General features: G+C 36.7%; 2 protein-coding genes across 2 annotated transcripts in view; one reads left to right on the top strand and one right to left on the bottom strand.

Annotated features, from left to right (window-relative positions):
* Window positions 1–473: 473 nt before the first annotated feature.
* Window positions 474–8,250, bottom strand: LOC121411758 (pseudouridylate synthase 7 homolog-like protein). Its single transcript, XM_041604604.1, has 8 exons — window positions 8,056–8,250; window positions 5,819–6,822; window positions 5,188–5,347; window positions 4,400–4,622; window positions 3,678–3,800; window positions 3,163–3,335; window positions 2,529–2,706; window positions 474–1,793 (listed from the first exon to the last, which is right to left on the bottom strand). Exons 2-8 carry the CDS (start codon window positions 6,747–6,749, stop codon window positions 966–968), a joined length of 2,616 nt encoding a protein of 871 aa, XP_041460538.1. The 5' UTR covers window positions 6,750–6,822; window positions 8,056–8,250; the 3' UTR covers window positions 474–965.
* Window positions 8,251–8,540: 290 nt separating this feature from the next.
* The window catches only part of LOC121411757 (cilia- and flagella-associated protein 54-like), a 68,968-nt gene continuing 55,278 nt past the window's right edge, over window positions 8,541–22,230 (top strand). Inside the window, 9 exon segments of the mRNA XM_041604603.1 lie at window positions 8,541–8,741; window positions 13,596–13,701; window positions 14,392–14,535; window positions 15,473–15,644; window positions 16,436–16,494; window positions 18,251–18,394; window positions 19,210–19,323; window positions 19,766–19,864; window positions 20,399–20,503. Of these exon segments, the coding sequence (XP_041460537.1) occupies window positions 8,557–8,741; window positions 13,596–13,701; window positions 14,392–14,535; window positions 15,473–15,644; window positions 16,436–16,494; window positions 18,251–18,394; window positions 19,210–19,323; window positions 19,766–19,864; window positions 20,399–20,503 (1,128 nt within the window). The 5' untranslated portion in view covers window positions 8,541–8,556.

Here is a 22,230-nt window from a genome sequence, read left to right as displayed (position 1 = left end):
TGCTGAGCACCTAGCAAGAAGGCAGAAGGTCCCATTTTTATAAGTCTTTGGTATGACTCGGCCGAGGATAGAACCCAAGACCTCCCGTTCATTAGGCGTACGCTCTACCACTGAGCCACCATGTCCGGTTATATCAAAAATTTGACCATTTTGCCAAGTTAAAACAAATTGAACTTTAACTCTAAAATGAGTACTTTGGGCCCATAATTATATTATATAATAAAAAATGATGGATAAAAATACTTTATTTTATAAATCTTGATACAAATATACAAATTTGTTTCAAAGTTTGCAATATGGATGCTTTTGAATAGTATGCAATGGGGCTGTTGATGTCATGTCCAATAGCCTTTTGTTTATGATTCATTATGAATCCCTTTTATTATTAATTCAGTATACATATGTGTATGATTGTTCCCTCTTGTAACAATATCGGTTGCAACACTGATTATCTTACACATTAAAACCAGTAGAAAAGCCACTTTTTGTTCATTCTTGGATGTAATTTGAATAGATGTATATGTAATTTCACATAACAAAATATAAATGAAACAGTGGGGACAGTAAATCATTAGCTAGCTCATTGCATATTCATGAATACTTGCAGAAATCTTTCCCATCGGAATTACTTTGTTATTCCTTGTCTGATTTTGCTGAAATTTTCAGCATTCTGTTCGTCTGATTTTACTTCATCTGTTCAAATCATAATATTTCAACCTGGGGGCTGTTTCATAAAGCTGTTCGTAACTTAAGAGTGACTTTATGAACGAATGGTGAACCTTCCTTACGTGCTAAACCATCGCGAATTCAATACACCATTTACCACAAGTAAGGATCACCAGCCTTTCTTTAAGTCGCTCTTAACTTATGAACAACTTAATGAAACACCCACCTGGAGTACCCGTCTAAATACAAATGGAAAATAAAAGATATTGTGAAAGAACACTGAGGAGTTGAACATGATACTATGACTTCATCAGTTCTCTCAGAAAAACTGTGGCATAGCAGGAAGCTGGCAAGTTAAATGACAAATTCAAAGTCCTCTTTAGCGATTGGCTGCTTGATTGAAATTCATCCTCTTGCCGATTTCCATGAGATAACCCATCTCTGGTTTGACATGGTAATTGACCATCATACTGTTGGTGGGTTGTGACTCCACTATTGGGATTATCTGTTGTTTTGGAAGTATCAAATGGAAGAGTTCTACCATCGGTGGTGGCAGTAGAGTTTCCATGTGTGTTCGAAACCATGTGGCAAGCAGAAAGACAAGCAGAGACATCCAGGGGTTGGTTTGCGCTGACCCTATGCTCTTTATTACGGCCATCCACAGCAGGGTTACTATCGGATTCATTAGAACCCAGTTTCACATGGCGCCCAGATGCTTCCATTAGATTCCCACTCCCTGCTGGTAAGATGCTATCCGCACTCGAGGCATCACTGACATTCCCGGCAGGGCTTACTTCATGGTTGCTAGGCAACGTTGTATCTTCCATATCTCTGGAGTAATCTCCCCCATCATCTCTCTTGTCTATACACTGATCTCCAGTGGAATCCAAACCCCATTTTAGATTTCTCGGCCGAGCAATGACGTTGCGGTAGCCCCCTGGGATGTTGAGCTTGAGGGCGGGTATCCTGAAGGTGCATTCCCCGAGTCCAGCCTCACCCAGTCTCCTTTGATACTCGCCTCCTGCTGTGTGAGATGGATACTGGATGTTGTTGCCTGGCAACGGCAGCATGACCTCCATGATGGTGTATTTGTCCTGGGCGATGTCATCTTCAGTTACAGTATGCACCTTCATAGAGGAAAGCAAGTGGTCGTCAAAATGATAATTGATGTCATGATTCAAAACATCTGATACTTCAGAGAAGAATTTGTGAGGTTGTGGAAAATAATCAAGATGCACACACAATAGTCATGAACAAGGAGTATTTGAAAACTTGAAAAGCCATTACAAACCAACTTTCAAGGCACAATCAAAATATTCAAGTGACGTAATATGGCTGAATCCATCAAATTGTTACAGAGAACAATGTTGGAATATTAGAGAATAATGAAAATGAAAAGAGCATGCATACACAAAGTGTCGTTAGGTTGGGCAAGCTCTACATGTATTTGCCCAACCTAGCGCAATCATTTTGACAGGTGAAATATATGTACATCAATATTTGATATGAAGTATTATCAAGCTTGTAGGTATGGTACCCTAATGGTACCCTAAGTCTGAGCCATGTTTAGCACCTCAGTGTGTTTTTCATAGAAAAAAGATAACCTGCTCTTGAATTATGCATGTGGTGAAGAATTGGATACAACATATTTCAAGGTATTGAAGCAAAAGAATGTCACTAATATAACAGTTAGGGAAGTTGTCTAGAATGGGGCTTTTTTTTCTTTACACAACTTTGTTTTCTACGGCCAAAAAATATTTTTAAAAGTAAGAATTATCATTATACTCTGAAAAGTTGAACCTTTGCCAAGTGAACAAAAGAAACTTTGAATAAATAATGAAAAAAAAAGTTTCTGGTATTACCTTTGAATCTGTAGTAGACACAAGATCACCCTCAACTACTTGGTAACCATGGTAACGCATCCTCCATGATGCCATCTGATTCCACAGCAAACTGCAGAAAGCATGAACGTACATCTGTCTCATGTTGTGAGGGATATTCATCAGAGCTTTGATACAACCTTCATCATCGGTACCATGTCTGACGTGGGTAAAGAAAGAAATAAATGATTTCCTCTTGAATGGGATAGTGGTATAAAAAAAAACATGGGCCCCAGCTACCCAAAGGTTTGCAATGAATTACAAATGTGAAACAACAGTTGTTATGGGTCTGGGTATGTACATGATCATGATGGGTCTGGGTATGTACAAATCTTTGTGTTTCCAATCCCTGAGTATTATTTCATGAAAATGCTCAAACCTGAAGCAATGGCATTTGCTTGCTACTAACTGTCAGAAAACTACTATTTTGCAGTGTTGTTGGACATTACACTAAGATTACCTAGTCGTTGAAAAAAATGATGTATAACATTTGATTTCTCAAGTATAGAAAGTTCATTGGATGGTGATACAAATTTCTCACAACATCTAGTAAGTAGTTGATAATTACACAACGATAATCAACAATTTTTAACACACAAAAAGAGGTCTTCATTACCTATTTAGAGCCTTGAGCAAAAGACACTCTCTAGTTTTCATGGCTGGCATCAGTTTGAGGGCTTCTCTGGGAGAGCCTACATGTCGAAAGCATCGCTTTGCAACATTGGTGTGATCAGATGGATTCGCGCATGGTCCATCATCTGGAGACAGAATCAGAGAAACTGCTTCTTTCTGCAATATATGATAAAATGGGACCAAACATTGTCAATTAAGCTATACTCTATAAAACATTAAGCAGTGTGTTAACTTTGTGGACCCTAGGACGAATAATTTGTTAAATTGTTATCCTTGTTGAATATAACTACTGTACGTTCAGCTGGTAAAATAAAACACAAACAAAACCACTACCACATGTTTCAAATGAATGAATTACATAATCATAGAGATATCAATGACTGAATGGGGCCACTCCTGATAATATTCATTTCCTATACCAAAGCCATGCAAATTTAAGTATCAAGCAATCAACAGGTTCAAGACATTTAAATATTACAATTTTTGAAAAGTACTCACATAATTTCCCTGAAGAATGGCATGCCCTACATCAGCTGGTGATATAGTCGTCAGTGCTTGACTGGGATCATGGGACGAGGCTCCAAACCGCTGTTCTCCAAAGTAGTTGATGAACCCTTTCTCCTTGAGTATTAAGAAAAAAAATAATGGAAAATGAGAGACAATCAAACAAAAGAGTCGTTTGTGGCATATATATTCTTGAATTTTTGTGACAATAAAACAAAATGTTTAATTTTGAGGCATAAAATATTATAAAATTCAAGACTATCCTGAGCTTATCAAGTAGGTTGAGTGATTCTTTCCTTGAAATCTGGCAACGAGGGTAAAAGTGGCTATTTTACCTGACTATTAAGAAAACATGAATGGTTGTCTTAGTAAGCAACCAGAAAACTGATGGCTTATGGACCTTTCTGAGGGACCTGGTAATGGGGACAAATGCCTTACCATTGGCACTAGCACAGCAAACTGGTCAGAAATCTGGACACCAGGATTACGCACTGTCTTTCTAAATGAGCTATTGCACCTCTATCTAGATTAAATGTGCCTCAGCTCCTGTAATTCAGTCAGCCAATGAATTAAAAAAAACTAAAATGAAGAAACTAAATTAAATTTAAACTTGAACTTGTTTGTGAGGTTAAAAAAATCTAGGACATCATATAGATTAAAAAACATGAAATCAGCAACAGCTCCTGCTATGCCTTGAAAATCTCAAAGTGACTCACCTCGACACATTTGATGCAATGCTCAATGGAGGTTTTAAGCTCTACCCTTCCACATCCCTCAGATCCATCCTCAATCTTAGATGATTCAGCCTTCCTTTCCACATTCTGAAGGGTTATGTCAAAGTGATTTCCCCATAGCTCAGCAGTAACCATTGGTTTGGTCCTGGGATGTATGGAACCTACTTTCAGCCATTGTGGGAGCTGATTGGAAATATCTTCCAGTCTGCATTGAGATTATGTGCATAAAAAAAAAGAGTTAAAAGGACATGTTGGAAGAATACAAGACAAGATTATTTATGAGAATCATGCAAATCACCTATACTTTAAGGAAACCAAAATCGAACGATAGCCCCGCAATTCATTGAAAGTATTTGTAGCTTTGATAAAAATTAGAGCGACCAAGACCCCAAAATGACATCTCAAGAACTCTATGGTTTTACCTCTGAGAAATCATAAAAGGACTCATACTCACAGTTACAAATCCCTGACGCAGGATCAAATTAGCAAATTTGTTTACATGGATAAGAACTCCAAATAATAATAAAGAACTCCAGTAACAAAGGTAATTACTGCACTTTACTTAGTCCTTTTTTCCCCATCTAGCAATGCAGTTGCAAACAGTTTCTCTAATGCTGCACAGGTCAACCAAAGAAGACCCACTTCCCTGGTTGTTGACTTGTGGTTAATGACTTGTGGAAGTCCAGTCAACTCAATGACTACTTTTAATTATAGACCATTATGCTGATTTAGTTTGACAGGTTACAGGTTTGTAGAAAAAATTCAAATACCTTTTGCTGGTGATATCTTTTACAGCCATTTCCTGAGTGGTGACAGCCTTCTTATCCTTGATGCCAGCATAGGTGAAAGCAGAGGTTTGAACTCCTATCAATCTGGCAAGTTGCTGTATGGCAGACAGGGTCTCTGTATTGATCTTCTGTAGAGTAAACCCTAGAGAAAAAACAAACAGTTGGCTATTCTTATAATTGATCTACAGCTTTCATTACTAACTTGTTAAGTACTAATAATTTTGTCATAACAATTTGAATGTCAAAAACAATTGAATGTGAATTTTCATCAGTTATCTCCTTCAATACATTAATATTTTTTTCCACATCATTCAACTTTTTTACTTGTCCTATTCATTGATCCGATTGACATCTTGACTGATTTGTTTTTTGCAGAATTATGTCATAGACCAAAACTTCTGTCTGTTTCTTTGATTATTCTGCAGAACTACATTGTTTCACTATCTCCTTCAATTGAAGAAGAAAAAAGTAAAAAAGACAAAAAACTTTTTAAAATTTCTCAATATAGACAATATATCAGCTTTCTACTTATGTTAGTGACAAGAGCCACTGAACAAGCCACTAATATAATGATTTCAAATAAAACATGTACTGGCTTCTCAAACATCATTACCTGTAAAAACTGAATCTTGAGGATGACTTTCTCCTCCTTTCCTCTTCTTACGTTCTTTGATTGGTCTGAAGCGCACTGCAACCTTCTGATGTTCTCTATTGTTGGTTCCATCTCCAAAGGTCTTTGTTTCCAAGAATGTTCCGAAGTGCTTGGCAACCAAACGATGCAGCTTGGTCCTCTGGTCTTTGGACTCCAGCCCCTCAAAATGAAAGGTATCCTCTCGATCTCTCAGCTCCACAAATTTGAGAAATTCCAGTACTGCTGATAGAGGAATTTGAAGATGTTGAAACTCCACTACTGCAGGTTCCCTTGAAATGTGAATCTCTAGTCCCCCAGACGGCATCCTGTGAATCTGTGTTCTCAGATGAGGGTAAAGGTACCTCACACACTTGTGAATAACAGTACGAGATTCTTTACTTGCGATAACACCTAGATTAAGATGGGCTTGATGTGTTTCCAGAGTGCTAGGGTTCATCTCCATTCTTGATTCAGAATGAGAACTTTTCAGCAATGTCAGCTCACTTGCGGCAAATTTGTCTAATTCAGTGAAAGTGTCTGCACTAAGAATATTTTCAAGACATTTCCTACAGTCTGTTGGAAGAGAGTCCTGAGTTGCTTTCGGAGTGTTGACCTGGATGGGTGATGATTCACCTACTTGGGTGGGGATACCTATAGAAGGGCTCTTGCTGGTATCTGATGTAGAACTAATTTGTGCACACACAGAATCCAATTCCAAAGGAGATGCATGAGAATCTCCTGCACTGTCTATGGACCCGATTCCCAGTTCTGCACTCAGATCTATTCTAGTATCTGTTAAAGATGCTAGTTTTCCATCTATTGAAATTTCAGTCACTTGGAAATCTTCAGGATTGGACTTCACAGTCCCCTTGAAGCCCTCATGTTGGGACACATAGCATTCTATCCCAAACATTTTTCACTGGTTTTCTTCTGCAAGTTCACAATTTTGAATATATTACCACCATCAATGTCAAGGGTTCAAATTTCTGAAATTGAAACAAGAAATAAGAAATGCACTTTCAGTGGTTTATTTCCAATTCATCTAATGCCAATTTGTCCCATTGCCAACTTGTCTACTATCATTTGGTGATGATGGGATGATGATGGTGGTGATGATGATGATCAATGATGATGGTAATCAATAATGGTGATGATGTGTGATGGTGTTGGTGGGGGTGATGACGAATGACGATAATGATAGTGATGATGATGATGGTTATGATGAAGATGATGGGTAGGCCTAATGATGATGATGCTGATTATAATGATGGTGATAGTGCAGTGAAAATGATGGTGATAATGGTTGTGGTGATGATCTGAAGGTGATGGAGGGGTGATGATAATATGACAGTGATGAGGATTTTCTTAGTAGTCTCATCTGATGATGCCAGATGTAATAAAATGGTGATCATGTCGATGGCATGATGGTAGTGTCGAGGTGGTGGTAATCATCATCACCATCATACAAAGAAAAGCAGCCACAACTACAAAATTATAACAGTATGACAGTAACGAAAACCATGATAATGATTAAGTTCTTTGCCCGATGTAAGTCTGTATTCTAAAAGTAAAACTTAGCTTTTAGGGAAATTAATTCATTACTCTCAATTTTATTGGCGGAGGAAAATGGCAATAAACATTTCAGCCTTTAGTTTCATTCAATAATTCATACAGCCTAAGCAGAAACAATGGGGAAAAACATTTTTAGAAGAGAAATAAAATTAGTCAAAACAAAATGAAAATTGGAGAGGAACAAATTTATTTTCAAATTTAGTCTCTGGTCATGGTCTGGTTTAAATAAATTAGCCTTCATTTTATCTTGTCTAGAATTAGTCGATCTCTATATTTTTCATTTGAAATGAAAATTAGCAGTTGATAAATAATACTTAATAAACTACGGTAAGCAGATTTCGAGATTTACAATGTAGTGGATATGCCATTGATACGACGAGGTTTGCATCCTTAACCTCGACCAATGAACGTCCGATCGACGTACTTGGTATTTACATCATGTGCAATTCAAATTACCTAATCACGAACTAGTGATAACATCGTCAGATATGTGTGCAAACGAATTGCATGTATCGGTGATGGTCAAGTTTTATTATGGACTCCTAGCTCCTCCTGCCGAGTGGCATGAGCTGTCTAACGACAACGTTTTATTGGCTTGCTAAACACAACAACAATATTACTCTTTAATAAAATGCTGCAATGCTTACTTTCAGTCAGATGATGTGGTCAGGGAATTAAGCAGAAATCACATGAGCATGCAGAAGTACGTAGATTGTGTATTCGTATGAATCCGCGGAGCACTGTGATTAGATTGCCCGTCGCGAACATTGTATTCGCGTAACGATCGTGGAGGCAGGCTTATCGATTGTGTTCTTGCGCAGACATTTGAGGCTGCTCTTCTGTAATCCTATGGTTTTGTGTACCAATTTACGAAAAGTGGGCGCGGCATATTGCTGTGTTTCGAGAAGAGTCCATTATGACTTGCAGGGAGAATATTTTGTTTCTCAAAGATATTTCAGATATATTATTGATAAAAAAGTATGAAATCATTTCATTCAACATTAAAAATATAAATTCTGGTGATAAATCCAATTCGTATGATCAATATCAGATGCAATGGAAAGGTTTTATGCTCACATTTTTCTTCCTTGTGGAAAGAAATCGCAACTTTAAGAATGAACGGAACCTAGCAACAACTTTGTATCAAGATGGCGATGATGCTGCAGCATAAAGCTGCGAAAGCAGTCATACAACCTTCTTCTAAATATTACATAGGGGACAAAAATCCGGTTCTTAACGCTTTCGAAGAAGAATACAAGCTTTTCATACAGTTTATGAAGAAGAGAGGTACACCTGGCCATAAGAAAAAGGATGATGAACCGTTTGCTAGAGGGTAATTTTTTTCTTAGACTTTAGTTAGACTCAGTCCGATACATTCAATTTAATGTCGGTTCTCTATAATCCCGGTCCGCGTCTGAAATATAGGCGAAGGCAATAGGGCCTTAGTATTAGTATTAGTAGTAAAAATTACTAGCTCAATCGATGCCATGTAACAATACTAGATCTAACGTTTGGTCTAATGTTATCAATGGCAATGAATCGGGATCCTAGTAAAAAACATTCTCTAACGTTTCAGTGTAGGCCTATGTGTTTATTGAGTTTTACAGGTGTGCATCAATTTTATTCAGTCGACAAGCAGACAAGATGACAGACCACTCATTCAATGAACAACTTGGCTTGGCTTAGTTAAATGATGGTGTCCAAGCTTCACTGACTTTTTAAAAATGATTCTAGACTAGAGGTTTCAAGACATCTTTTACGATATATGTAGAAAATTAAACCTCAAAAAGTGAAGCATAAAATTACATGTATAGTCAGTAGAGGCGCTGGTCCAAAAATTGGGATTGTCCCAGAAAACAAGGATATCCTCATAAACAAAGACAAATCATGTCTTGATAAATTGAGACTGTCCTTGTTTATGGTGACATTTTTTTTTACTTCCCCCTACGGGACAAAGACAGCAATTACGGAAACTGAGAGTGCTAAAAATAGATTCAGTGACCTCAATTCCCACCCACTTCACCGTCTATTTTTCATGACTTACCGTCTTCCAATAATCTTGTTATGAAACCTGATATGTTTACATTGACAAGCACACTTGATTGGTGTCGGCACTTGACAGGTGAATGAACATTCCTAGATTTCTTGTGTGAAGAAATCCTTATAAACTGAGACAGTCCCTGTAAACTGGGACGATCCCAATTTTCTGACCAGCGCCTCTACTGATAATACACTATCTCACTAACGTTAAAGGGGAATCCAGCCTTGGCCATAAAAGTTGTGTTGGGAAGGAGAAAAATAAATTAAACAGAATGGTAAAAGTTTGAAAGAAATCGGACAAGTAATAAGGAAGTTATAGCTGCTTTAAAATTGAGATCACTAATAGTACTATGTAGATTTCAAATTGGCAATTGAGTAAGTAAATTATGACAAGGGGCAAGGACAACTTTCCCATAGGCCATGTACTTTATTATCAGGAAATTGTGGTTTTTCCTTAGTACCCATTCCCCTGGGGCAGTAATCTAAATATAACCCCGGAGTATATTGTTTTATGTCCTCATTAAAGAAAAATATAATTTGAAATAAAACTTTTGGGAAAAATGACATTTTAGCCATAATGTGTATTGGAGTACATGGAAGAGTAGTCCTTGCCTTACATCACTATCACATCCCATATGCGGCCAATTTGAAGACTCCATGGGTATAGTGATTACCAATATTTACAACTTTTAAAAATTCATAACTTTCTTGTTGTTTGTCCAATATTGTTTAAACTTTTACCAATTAACTTGTCTGATTTTTCTTTTCCTTATAAAAACAAGTTTTTATTTGGGTTAGATTCCCTTTAAAAGTAAAACTTCACGTTCTCTTTAAAATTATCATAGAACACTCTATCTCACTAAAAGTAAAACTTCACGTTCTCTTTTAAACTAAATACATCCGAATTCGAATACCTTACCATCGGCTCTCGCTCGGCAGAAGGGAGTCCAAACTTCTTGAATTGTGTTTGCTGCCCTAGTGTGACAATCTTTGTACATGATAATTGTTATGAATGATGTTTTGCAAAATAGGATTTTTATATCATGGTGATTATAATCGACATAGACTAGTACCCGTTAACTTTTGGTAATTGGATTTGTAAAATGGTCAAATGGAGGCCTGTTTCTGTTTTCTTTCAAATTAATAAGTTTGTTATGATTGTGCATGCCACTGGTCATATTTGTTGGCAAGGTGAGCGTGAGTGATTGGCTGATATGTGGGGCTGATTGTTTATAATTTACTGATTGATTGATTTTGTTTTAATGATTTATTTTGAATAAATTGAATTGATTTGATTTTTACTTTATCTTTCTTATATTCATGAATAATTTATTTTGAAGAAGAGGAATTCAACAGAACTCGATCGCGTTGGAAGTTGATTTTGTTTTGCATTTCCTTTCAGTACGTCAACTATGTTGCCGCTATTTTACGTGATATTTTATATCTTTTGACAACAATTTTACTTTATAAATAGCCTATTACTCAGTTTCAAACTTCCTCATTCTCACACGTACATGCATCACTCCATTTGAAGTTCATGAATATGATACTCCCCCTCTCTTGATCCAGCTTCCCTCTCCATCATTTGACTTCATATTAAGTTTCTCTTTCTATAAAAAATCCAATAATATTCCTTTTGCACCAAACTTAATTCATATCTTTATGATGAGTGCAAACCCAAAATATATCTCTTAATTCTCATTTCTTTAATTCAAAAGTTGCATATCTGCAGGTGCAGATAATGATATTACTATGTACACACACACACACACACATGCACACACACTTGCATAATTAAATAAATGCGTATCTACAATATATGTGCATATTCACATATTTCCATATATATTCACAATTATTCACATATTTATTTATGTATGCACATTTTAACATATAGACATATTTACATGTTTACATAGATATTCATATGATATATTTACATATTGCTATAGTTACTATGTAATTATTTGTTTTGTCAGTTAATAATATGAAAATTCACACGTATTAGCTGCAAAAGCAAACAGGAAAAACATAAAATCTTGAAAATGTGTACACTCAATATTCAATTAAGGTTCATTCTTTCAGCATAGACAGAAGAATGGTTCTTCAAGGTTTCCACAACTTCCAGATGCACCCAATGCTGACAATTTTGTTCTCACATTGAGCCCAGTCAACAATATTAGCAGAAAGTGAGGGTGGGACATCCTGATGACATCTATAACACTGGCTAATGTTGTCTTTGTTTACATTGACTCCTGATGTTTCTGCTCTGTAAATCCTGAGGAAAATGCCATTTTCAGTAATAATCACCCCTCCTGATTGGTAGACTGGGGCTGAACGACATTTTTTAATTGGATTGTGGAGTAAACTTTTTTTCTCTCCAAGGAAGCTCCGCTAATGTTTGAAGATGTCGATGAAGAGGCACCTGGGATGGATGGTGCTTCTTCGTGAATTGCTGTCACAGAACTTGGTCTTATGACCCTCTTGACATAAACTGCTGCCACATTGAATGGGTAGATTCCGACCTTGAATGCTGCTTTTAGATTGTCCTCCGTCATTAGGACTGAAGGAAGGACTGGCAGATGAGCGATGCCATATCATACCTTGTGAAGGACTAGCAGATGAGCGATGCCATATCATATCTTGAGATGGACTGCCTGTGCAGACTTTGTAATAGTATGCTTTCATGGGTCCAAAATAGCCAATGTCAAGAGGTTGCAGAATATGGCTTGTATGGGGTGGCAAAGGAAGAGTATGTTATGGTGGGCTTGGTGGCGTACTTCTTCAATGAGTGGGATCGAAATGTGACTTTTGTGATTATCATGAAGCAGCAATCACCCTCTGCTCAGCATCTCTATTGGGAGAGAAGGAATGAAGGGGTTTGGCTGGAACTCCTGGAATACAATCATCTCCATTGCTCCATCCACTATCTGTCATCTTAAATCTTGTGCCTGGAAGACATCCCCTTCTTAACTCTGATGTAAGATTCTGCCCCTTGAATACTATGAATGGTGGTAGACTGGTGCAATTAGCACTGCCACATGCAGGAAGGGTAGTCGCAGCAGAGTGACAAGACACGATCACTGGAGTCCTTCCACTTTCAACTCGAAGAGGAGTGTGCTCATGGTTAAATCCAGTTTTGTCTACATTATAAATGAATTCTGGTTTGTCTTCCAGGTGATACTTGACAAGAATCTTGTGCAGGTTTTCGAAATTGCCCTTTCGATGGCCTTGATCTAATGACTCATAGATCTGGCCATCTCCGCAGGAAACCATAGAACCATCTTGTTCCTAGGGGCTGGTTGACTCACCACAGACTCTTAAATGACCAAATCTGTAGCCAGTTTCAAAACCTGGCAAAATAAGAAAGAGAGAATATATAGAAGATAAGTCCATAATATTATGATGCATTGATAAACATTTTACACCGTCCAGTTTTACTTGTTGCTGAGTTCTTTTATTTATAAGTCACAGGTTACAAGCCTTCATCCATATATATATTAAAGAAAAAATTGCCCCCCCAAAAAAAGAAAAAGGAGTGCATGTGCCTGAGATTGGTTCAGACCGTATCCACATTCCGCCAGATAAAGATGAGATATTGCACTGAGGCTTCTTCATTTTCCTTGGACAAGGGTGCAGGTTTTCCCACCTTCTTTTGGTGACATTTGAAGACCTTATCCCTCAAAGTTGTGGCCGGAATTCCATACCTATAATAAGAAAAGTATTACAGGTAATTGAATTGATTATGTAGATAATTATTTGCAGCCCTGCCGCAAGTGCTTAATCTCTATTTCATCAGGCAACGAGAGCATTTGGAAGCACACTTTGCATAAGGTACGTTAAGCAGATTGAACAGTTTGCAACTCACAGTCATTCTCATGGTTTTGTTTAGATAATCTCACCCAAATCTGGGAAAATTGAAAAAGCTGATTAGGTTTAATTCTGCATTGTAGCCTTCATTATTTCCCCAGTTTAGCTTGTGTGAGATTTAGTCATCTTGTCAGGAGAAGCACCTCTCCTGTTATCTCTCATAGGGACACTTATGATCATCGAAGAGACTTAGAAGATTTATAATGGCTGTTGATTTAAGACTAATTTAAGCCAGTTAATGTAATGTTTTAGTTGTCATTCGTGTTTTGTTTTACAGACCCAACACCTTGTTCAACTTGTGGAACAATTATGAAGCTCGACTACCTTCCACCTACTACCAGAAGAAAGTCATTGAGATGGGAGACTTCTTGGTTTCGATGAAGGTGAGCTATTAGACTTTGCCTAAGTATGTCATGTCTTGGATTGTTAGTAGCCAAGAAAATTAGGATTTTTAAGAATCTTATTTTAGTAATGTAGTGCTAATATGTGAAATTTATTGATTGACTAGTGTTTTGTTCTACTGGATCAGTTTTACGACTATGAATCACAAGGTTTGGGGTTGGGAGTTTACTGCATCACTGTCCTTTGTCAAGGCATTATCGGTACCCAGGTGAGGTAAATTGATACCTGGAAGCCATGCTAAACCCTGTGTGATAAGTTTTGACTGTCAGTAGCTCAAAACAAGAGTATAGAGAAATTTGGCTGTTGAAAAACCTATTATCAATATTTATTTTGAAAACGTTTATTTCAAATTCTGAAAATAAGTTTTGTTCATTTTATTTCATTTTTTTAATTTTTCTAGTTTAATTTCTGGTTTGCCTTGTCTTTGAAAAAAAAGTGTATTAAGAAGATCATTTGAAAAAAAAGAAGAATTTAATTGATAAGCTACATTTAGCTGATCAGCTGAAGATATGAAATAGTTATACATTTTTTTTATGCCTTATTATCAGGAGTATACATGTTTGTCCATTAGGATAAAACTCTTTGTGTCCGGACCATCTTCGTTATCAGCAGCCCTTCAATCCTTTTGTAATCTGGTAATTAAATGAGCTTGTTATCACTCGAATTAACAGGAGTACAACTTGGCAGTGTGGCAGTGCTATGGACGCTACCTTGATCAGTTTGGTGATCGGCACATTGAAGACATCGTGGACATCAAGACTGTCAAGGCTATATTCTTCCCAGATGGGCTAGAAACGGACAATGCAAGTTTGACAGTAAGAAAGAAATTTTCACATCTTGATATTAATATTTGATAGAATATATTTTGGGCAAAGTTTGGACCATCACAATCAGATTTTTCAAGGCTAATTAAATGAAAAATAAACATAATTTCTTCCAAATGGTTTGTTATTTTATCGAAAGTGTACTAGTGACAGTACTCAGCCAACTGACAAAGTGGGTGCGTCTTGGTCTAGTGGTTCTGACTCTCGCCTTTCAAACAGAGTCATGGGTTTGAATCCTGGCCGTGGCATGTTTTCTTTCTGCAAGAAATGTATCCACACTGCTGCACTCAACCCAGGTGAGGTAAATGGGTACCGGCAGGAATATAATTCCTCTAAAAAGCTGTGTGCACCTCAATTGGTAGCCTAGCTAAGCCGGGTAATATTAATAGGAGGGCCCGCTGGAAGAACAGTTTTTTCGGAAATGGAGTGGCTATCCTGGGTAAATATACCATTATTATTTATAAGGATTTTTAGTGATGTATGCAGTTAATGATAACTTTTCTGTGATGAGAGCCTTGATCAAGTGGGACTATTGATCTTGTGGGAGTGAAATAAATGATATTGTAGTCATTGTGTATACAGTATCTAGATTCAGCTTATAAATTGTCTTCACACAGGCAGCACAGACCATTGTAAGAGTGTTATCTAATTCACTATAGGAACCTTGCAAAATGTATGCGTAGTGATGATTTGCCTTGAGTTTTTTAAATTGATGTTAGTTTTCATTATTCATCTCTTAAATATGCTTGATGCAAAGTTGTAACACATGCAAGTGCATCACCTTTTGTTATTCTGATAATTGATTAAATCAAGATTTGTGACACTCCCTTTGTTTTATTGTGTTTGATAAGCTGTCTTGAGAAGTAATGAAATCATTAAATGAAAAGTAAAAGGAAATAAATAATTTCCTTTCTGTTTTCTCGTCTAGTTCCGAGCATTGTATGGGAAGAGCATCTGTAACTACCAGCTGGTGTTGATGACGGACCCCAAGCTTCAGAACACCCAGTCTGTTGGCCAGTGTTTGAAGATCCTGGCCTTCCTCCGGCTCATTACCCAAGTGATCCTACCCAGAGAATCGCTTTGCTGGCTGGTCTACAATGGTAGGACGATTTCTTTGATTTGCATCTCAGTCAAAAGGAACAATTTGTGCATTTCACTGCTCCATCAAAATCTATTCTCATGAGAGGCCTATACTTTCTTGTGGGTTTACAACTCTTTCTTCAATGGCATGCACCACAAATGAAAATTGACCCCCCCCAAAAAAAAATGACGACTGAATGATGAATCTCAAACAATGAAAGAATACGGATTGATTAGCAGTGTGATCCCGAAAAATGATGGTGTTTAAATCATGAGGTCAGGGGGGCGTTTCATCAATATTTTCATCCAACAAAAGTTGTCAGATCTGACATCTTTCCATGATTTTGGTTGGCTGAGAGGCAGTGTTCCTATGGTAACTGTCGGATAAAATGGGACTTGTCAGATAAAACGTCTGACAAGTCCTTTTATGAAACGCCCCAGAGGGACATAGGGATTAATGCTTGCTTTTGAGTACTGTGTTGTTAAAAGATCTGAGGATTAATGGAATGAAAAAATTAACCCCACCTCTTATTTTGCAGCCATTGATTGTATAGAACTAATACTTCAGCTTCTACTAGATGATGTTCACTCACAGTTATGTTGATCAGCTTAAAAGAAATCAAGCAATAACTAGACTTCATCCTACAAATGTGATGTTGAAGCAAATTTTAATTTTCTTATTGTTATTTTTTTGGTATTTTTCCTTGACTTCACAGTGTTAATATTATTTTGAGTAAGTGATAGGATGAATTTAAAAATAAATTAGATTAATATTTGGAAAATTAACTTCACTATTTCTTCACTCTTCCAGGCACAATTCACATCTACAGTGTATCAAGACACATGATGACTTTGGGTCATTCTGCAAAGGTGAGTCCAATGCCCAGATTTGTCAAATACGATTTTAGTTCATAAACATTTCATCCCATCATAATGGTGTCAGTACGAGTGGATGTTTGATGAAATGGAAAGCCTAACTTGAAATAAGACAAAATGGTAAATAGACTAAATGTCAGTTCAACCAAATGGATAGTAGACAAACTAGCAGTGGAAAACTAGGAATAGACTATGTAAAAATAAGACTGAACAGAAAGAAGACAAAGAAGTTGAAGACCATGTGACAACTCACCTGCTGATCTACGGTGATGTATTCTATAATAGAAGGTCCGGCATGACAGGAAATTTGCTTTTTTTTCTTGAAATTTCCAACATATTTTTTCTGTTATTTTCTAATTCTCCTTTGGTCACTTCACAAGTCTTGTCCAGTGAAGGGTACAACATCAGGCTTGGGGTTGAAAGACTCCAGATATTTGGCAGTGCTGGTAGGAGGGGCAGACCAAAATGTGTTGTATCATTTGGTCCTCCCCACAGTTGCAGGCAGTGTCTCCATTTTTACTATGGCCCTGTTTCTGCATAAAGACTTTTCACCGTCCTGTTCCAGTAATATCTATTCATATTGAGAGGTATATTTCATTGCGAAACATTTTTGTCTCACCTGCGAAGCAAAGTGAGACTATAGGCGCCGCTTTTCCGACGGCGGCGGCGGCGGCGTCAACATCAAATCTTAACCTGAGGTTAAGTTTTTGAAATGACGTCATAACTTAGAAAGTAAATGGACCTAGTTAATAAAACTTGGCCATAAGGTTAATCAAGTATTACTGAACATCCTATTAGAGTTTCATGTCACATGACCAAGGTCAAAGGTCATTTAGGGTCAATGAACTTAGACCATGTTGGAGGAATCAACATCGAAATCTTAACCTGAGGTTAAGTTTTTGAAATGTCATCATAACTTAGAAAATATATAGACCTAGTTCATGAAACTTGGACATTAGGTTAATCAAGTATCACTGAACATCCTACATGAGTTTCACGTCACATGACCAAGGTCAAAGGTCATTTAGGGTCAATGAACTTTGGCCGAATTGGGGATATCTGTTGAATTCCCATCATAACTTTGAAAGTTTATGGATCTGATTCATGAAACTTGGACACAATAGTAATCAAGCATCACTGAAAATTTTGTGCAAGTTTCAGGTCTCATGATTAAGGTCAAAGGTCATTTAGGGTCAATGAACTTTTGCCGAATCGGGGGTATCTGTTGAATTACCATCATAACTTTGAAAGTTTATTGGTCTAGTTCATTAAACTTGGACATTAGAGTAATCAAGTATCACTGAACATCTTGTGCGCGTTTCAGGTCACATGACCAAGGTCAAAGGTCAATGAACTTTGGCCGAATTGGGTGTATCTGTTGAATTACCATCATAACTTTGAAAGTTTATGGATCTGATTCATGAAACTTGTACATAAGAGTAATCAAGTATCACTGAACATCCTGTTCGAGTTTCAGGTCACATGACCAAGGTCACAGGTCATGTAAGGTCAATGAACTTTGACCATGTTGGGGTTTTTTGTTGAATAACCATCATATCTCTGTAAGTTTATTGGTCTAGTTCATAAAAAGTGGACATAAGAGTAACCATGTATCACTGAACATCTTGTGCGAGTTAGAGTAGTATTCAAAGTCAGCACTGCTGCTATGTTGAACCGCGTGATGCAGGTGAGACGGCCAGAGGCATTCCACTTGTTAATAGATTTAGATTTATTTATGTATTTCTCTCAGGTATTGGAGTTCCTTCTTTGGGCCTGTATGTGCATGGAAAACTCTGTACCTCTGATGTCTGTACGCTATTTGCAATGGAGAACCACGCTGTACACTGCTGTGTGCCAGAGCTACTTTGACTGCAAGGCTCACCAACAAGCTGAGGTATACATGGAATAAACCCTTTGCCTGTGAATGTTACAAAACTGTACAGTACTGTAATGGGGGATTTCAAGTTTAGTGTTAGTGCTGGTGTTGGTGTTTGGACCACAATTTAGATGTCCTTCCAATAGGACACCTTATCTAAGTTTAAAAATATGGTCCAAATCAAATGATTGATAGTTCAACACCAAAAGAGATCTGTCCCAGTATCAGTCTTATTTATATTCTGGTGCTGTGCTTATGCAAGTTGGCCTTACACTAATACTAAGTTCCATAGAGTCAACACTGATATCAACCAATGTAATCCAAGAATTGTAATGATTGGTTTCCTTCCTTCCCCTCTATTGGAGGCACCAGCCAATGATTTGAATCGTTAAGTAACATTTATGGAATAATTACTAGAAAAAACATATTGAAATTAATATGTTATTATCAACTAGATTGAGTTCAATCAATTTTACATTTTACAATTTTAGACTTTAAAGATGTCTCAGATGAAGAGACAACTGTCGATGGAAAACTATATGAATGTAATGCCACTGCCATCAGGAGCCTTACATCTTGTTCACCTGGGGCCTGTTGCAGCAAGAGTTGCGATCAAATGCAACTTTAAAAATCATGCGCAACTTGATTTTCAGCCAATCAACAGCGCGTATTTGGGACTTGGGATTGATTTTTTTTTACTTGCATTTAAACGCAACTCTTTCTGCAACAGGCCCCAGAATATATAAGATAATCCTTGTTATATTTCATGTACAATACTGTTAAAGCAATACTTTTTTATAATAATGCATGAGTTGTTTTCTTGCATTATTCAGGGTTTCGCAAGGCGTGCTCTCGGAAAGGTGAATGAATTGAGTCAGCTAGAACAAATCAGTTCTGCCCCACCTAGCCTGGAGGTTGAAGCAGTCTTCAGACAGGCAACCGTGAAGGTAAATTAATCTAGAGTCGATAGATTCAAGCACTACATGAGTCTGACTTTAGAGCAAAATATCAGTTTATTTAATTTTTTCAAATTAAATATTTTGCACAATTGGAAAGAAAATGATGTAGAACAACCCCAAAATTTGTCTTTATGTTCTAATTTTGAAGATAGATATTAATGGTCAAGAACTTGAATGACTATTGTGGCTTTTGATGTACAGAGTATGAATCAAATTTAAAAAGATGCACTTCTTGTTAAGGCTTGGAGAAAACATGTTGAAAACTGCAAATAATTGTATGTTATAGTCTTAAATATTTTCCATTGATGTGCTAGAGACAGTATGTAAACAAACAAACTGGTTTAATTTGCTAAATATTCTTGGCACTTCAATGTTTGTTGTGTTTTAACATAATATTGGTCTGTGTTTAATATGATTTTAATATTCATAGCTTGGCATCATGGTGTACAGACGTTCAGTGTTTGACCGGAAACGACCCAAAGGACTTCTGCGTCCTAAGACGAGGAGCAACGTGAAGGACTCACAATCGGTGAGTATCATTATTATGAAGCAAATTTATTTGTTATAGAGCTAGGGGATATCTTATCAGTTAATGGGCTAACTTCATACCTTATCCACTAGAATTTACTTAAAAGATTGAAGAAATCTTTAAAAAAAAATGTATGAATAGCCTTAAAGTGGCTAGTGTAGTATATGGATCTAACTCTAAACAAAGAGTTGTTTATATCTATATTTCTTTTATTTACCTATTTATTCATTGATATATTTATTGTCTTTTTATTAATCTCTTCATTCATTTATCCTTTTATTCATTTGTTTATTCATTATCTACTAGCGCTTACTAGGCGCACAAAAATGAGTTGTAAGGTGCCTGTTAAAGCAATTTACAAAAATATTTCCTTTTCAGTAATTGTTATTGATGTATTTTTATATGTACTTATTTTACTGTCTTTATTACAAATGATATTCCCTTAATTCTTTTATGTAATCATTTGGGATATTAAATGAACTGTAAGGCAATAAATTTACCTGATTTGATTTGAAAAATAATGCCACACCCTAGCCTACCGAAGTCCGAACGGTCACTCTAGTAGCCAGTGACGGCCGCCTCATCTGGCATAAAACCACCAAACAACGACTAGATGACCTTGTTAAGAAACAAGGAAATGTGAGTACGAGTGTGTGGTCCATGCATCCACGTCTCTCATCCATCCAGTGTGTCTATACATCTAACTAAAATAAAATCTGAATACGTAATCAAGTTTGCTGTGCACTAATTCCATCCATATCAAACAAGAATGTTCATAACGGTTTGTGATGCAAACAACTAACAAACGATGAGGCTCAGCATTGACTTCATAAGGATTTGATTATTGCTTTGCGTATTTTTGCTACTTTGTAGCCATGAAAATTACATTGAATTGGCTGTTCTTTGCTTTTGCAAGCCAAGTCTGTTTGCTTTCACAGATTCAGAACAGCTGTACATTGTAGGATTGAAATGCATTTAATGTGTAATATGTATAATGTACGACTCAAGTCTGGGCTATTTTATAGCATCCATTTCAGCATGGTCTAATGATAGATAGCGTCTTCTTGATGAACTTACACTGTTGGAGTTCATTATTTATGTGCCAATTAAAAAAATCTGGCATTTGAAGCCAGGCAGGTGTCTTGACCTCAGAGAATACAGGCCTGCATTTAACAGCTGCATAGCCATGGGCTCGTTTTCTGAACCCAGGTTTTATCTAAAATCTACAATTTTGGTTTATCTATAGATAGCCCAGTAGCGTATGCAGGATTTTTTAAAGGGGGTGGGGATTTTCAAGCTGAATGAAATGTTGAAACCCCCCCCCCCCCGGTCTTCACCACCAAGTTTAGGTTGTTTCCTACCCAAAAAAAATTGATGAGCAAAAAAATAAAAGGTCTTCACCACAGATTTTACGGCCTTTTGTACCTCAAAAAAATTGGACAAGCAAAAAAAGGTCTTCCAAAAAATTTAAGGGGGGGGGGTTGGGTATCAAAACAACTTAAGGCAATCAAGACAGTTCTATGATAGTACAGAATCTATTTTTTTGCACATTGCAAACTGAGACCTATTCATAACTTTCTGGGAATGACAATAAAAACAATGTTCCTTACCATTAAACAAGGGGAGAGAACATGGCAAATGTAAGATACTTTTAATGTAAACAAATTTTGACATTTTTGGCTTCCCATAATTTTAACATGTAAAAGTAAAATAGACAATGAACTTCAGAATAACAGCCATTGACTTGTGGGAAGGTCTGATCATGCTTCAATTTGTGACATGAAATCGCAAAACCCACAATAAGTTTAACTTTTATTCAAAATACAATTCACCTAAAACAACAAAACTTTAGCTGTAAAAATGCAAATCTTTTTCAAAATTGATCAGTTGAAGCCCATATGACTGCTCAATGATTCAATATGCAAAATAATTTAATTGGAAAGGTCGAAGAATTGCGTTAAATGAGGATTGAAGTTGAAGGCTCATTTTTTTGTGGGATATTGTGCAAGATCTGAAAAATAGCATCTCAGCATTCTGAAAAATATATGATCTTAATTGAATTCTTTTTTATGTATTAATTGAATCTTAAAACTTCATTTTTTGGAAATACAGGGAAACGTAAACTTTCAATTTTCAAAATAAGGATTTGGGGCCCCAAAATTTACTTTGCTGTTTCAAAGAATCTATAAACTTGAAACTTTTTGTTGCTTTGAGATTAGATTTTGGAGAAGTAGGTAACTACATGTGTGATGGAGTCACATCCACACCATTTTGTCATGAGCTGGAAAGATTCAGTTTCTGAGTTGACTCTAAAAAATTGACTTCTGTTGTTTAATAGTACTGGATTTTTAGGGTTCAGGTTATTA

Source organism: Lytechinus variegatus, chromosome 3 (genome assembly GCF_018143015.1).
Source record: "Lytechinus variegatus isolate NC3 chromosome 3, Lvar_3.0, whole genome shotgun sequence".
Taxonomy (NCBI): domain Eukaryota; kingdom Metazoa; phylum Echinodermata; class Echinoidea; order Temnopleuroida; family Toxopneustidae; genus Lytechinus; species Lytechinus variegatus.
The sequence above is the reverse complement of the archived record's forward strand: the minus strand, read 5'-3'. Positions and strand labels throughout refer to the sequence as shown.

What these genes read in the sequence shown, in the direction of transcription:
- LOC121411758 (XM_041604604.1), bottom strand. Translation starts at nt 6,749, where the DNA reads ATGTTTGGGATAGAATGCTATGTGTCCCAACATGAGGGCTTCAAGGGG. An exon ending in ATTGCATCAAATGTGTCGAG is followed by an intron (nt 3,801 to 4,399) that starts GTGAGTCACTTT and finishes TTAATACTCAAG; the next exon opens with GAGAAAGGGTTCATCAACTA. An exon ending in CCATTCTTCAGGGAAATTAT is followed by an intron (nt 3,336 to 3,677) that starts GTGAGTACTTTT and finishes CATATATTGCAG; the next exon opens with AAAGAAGCAGTTTCTCTGAT.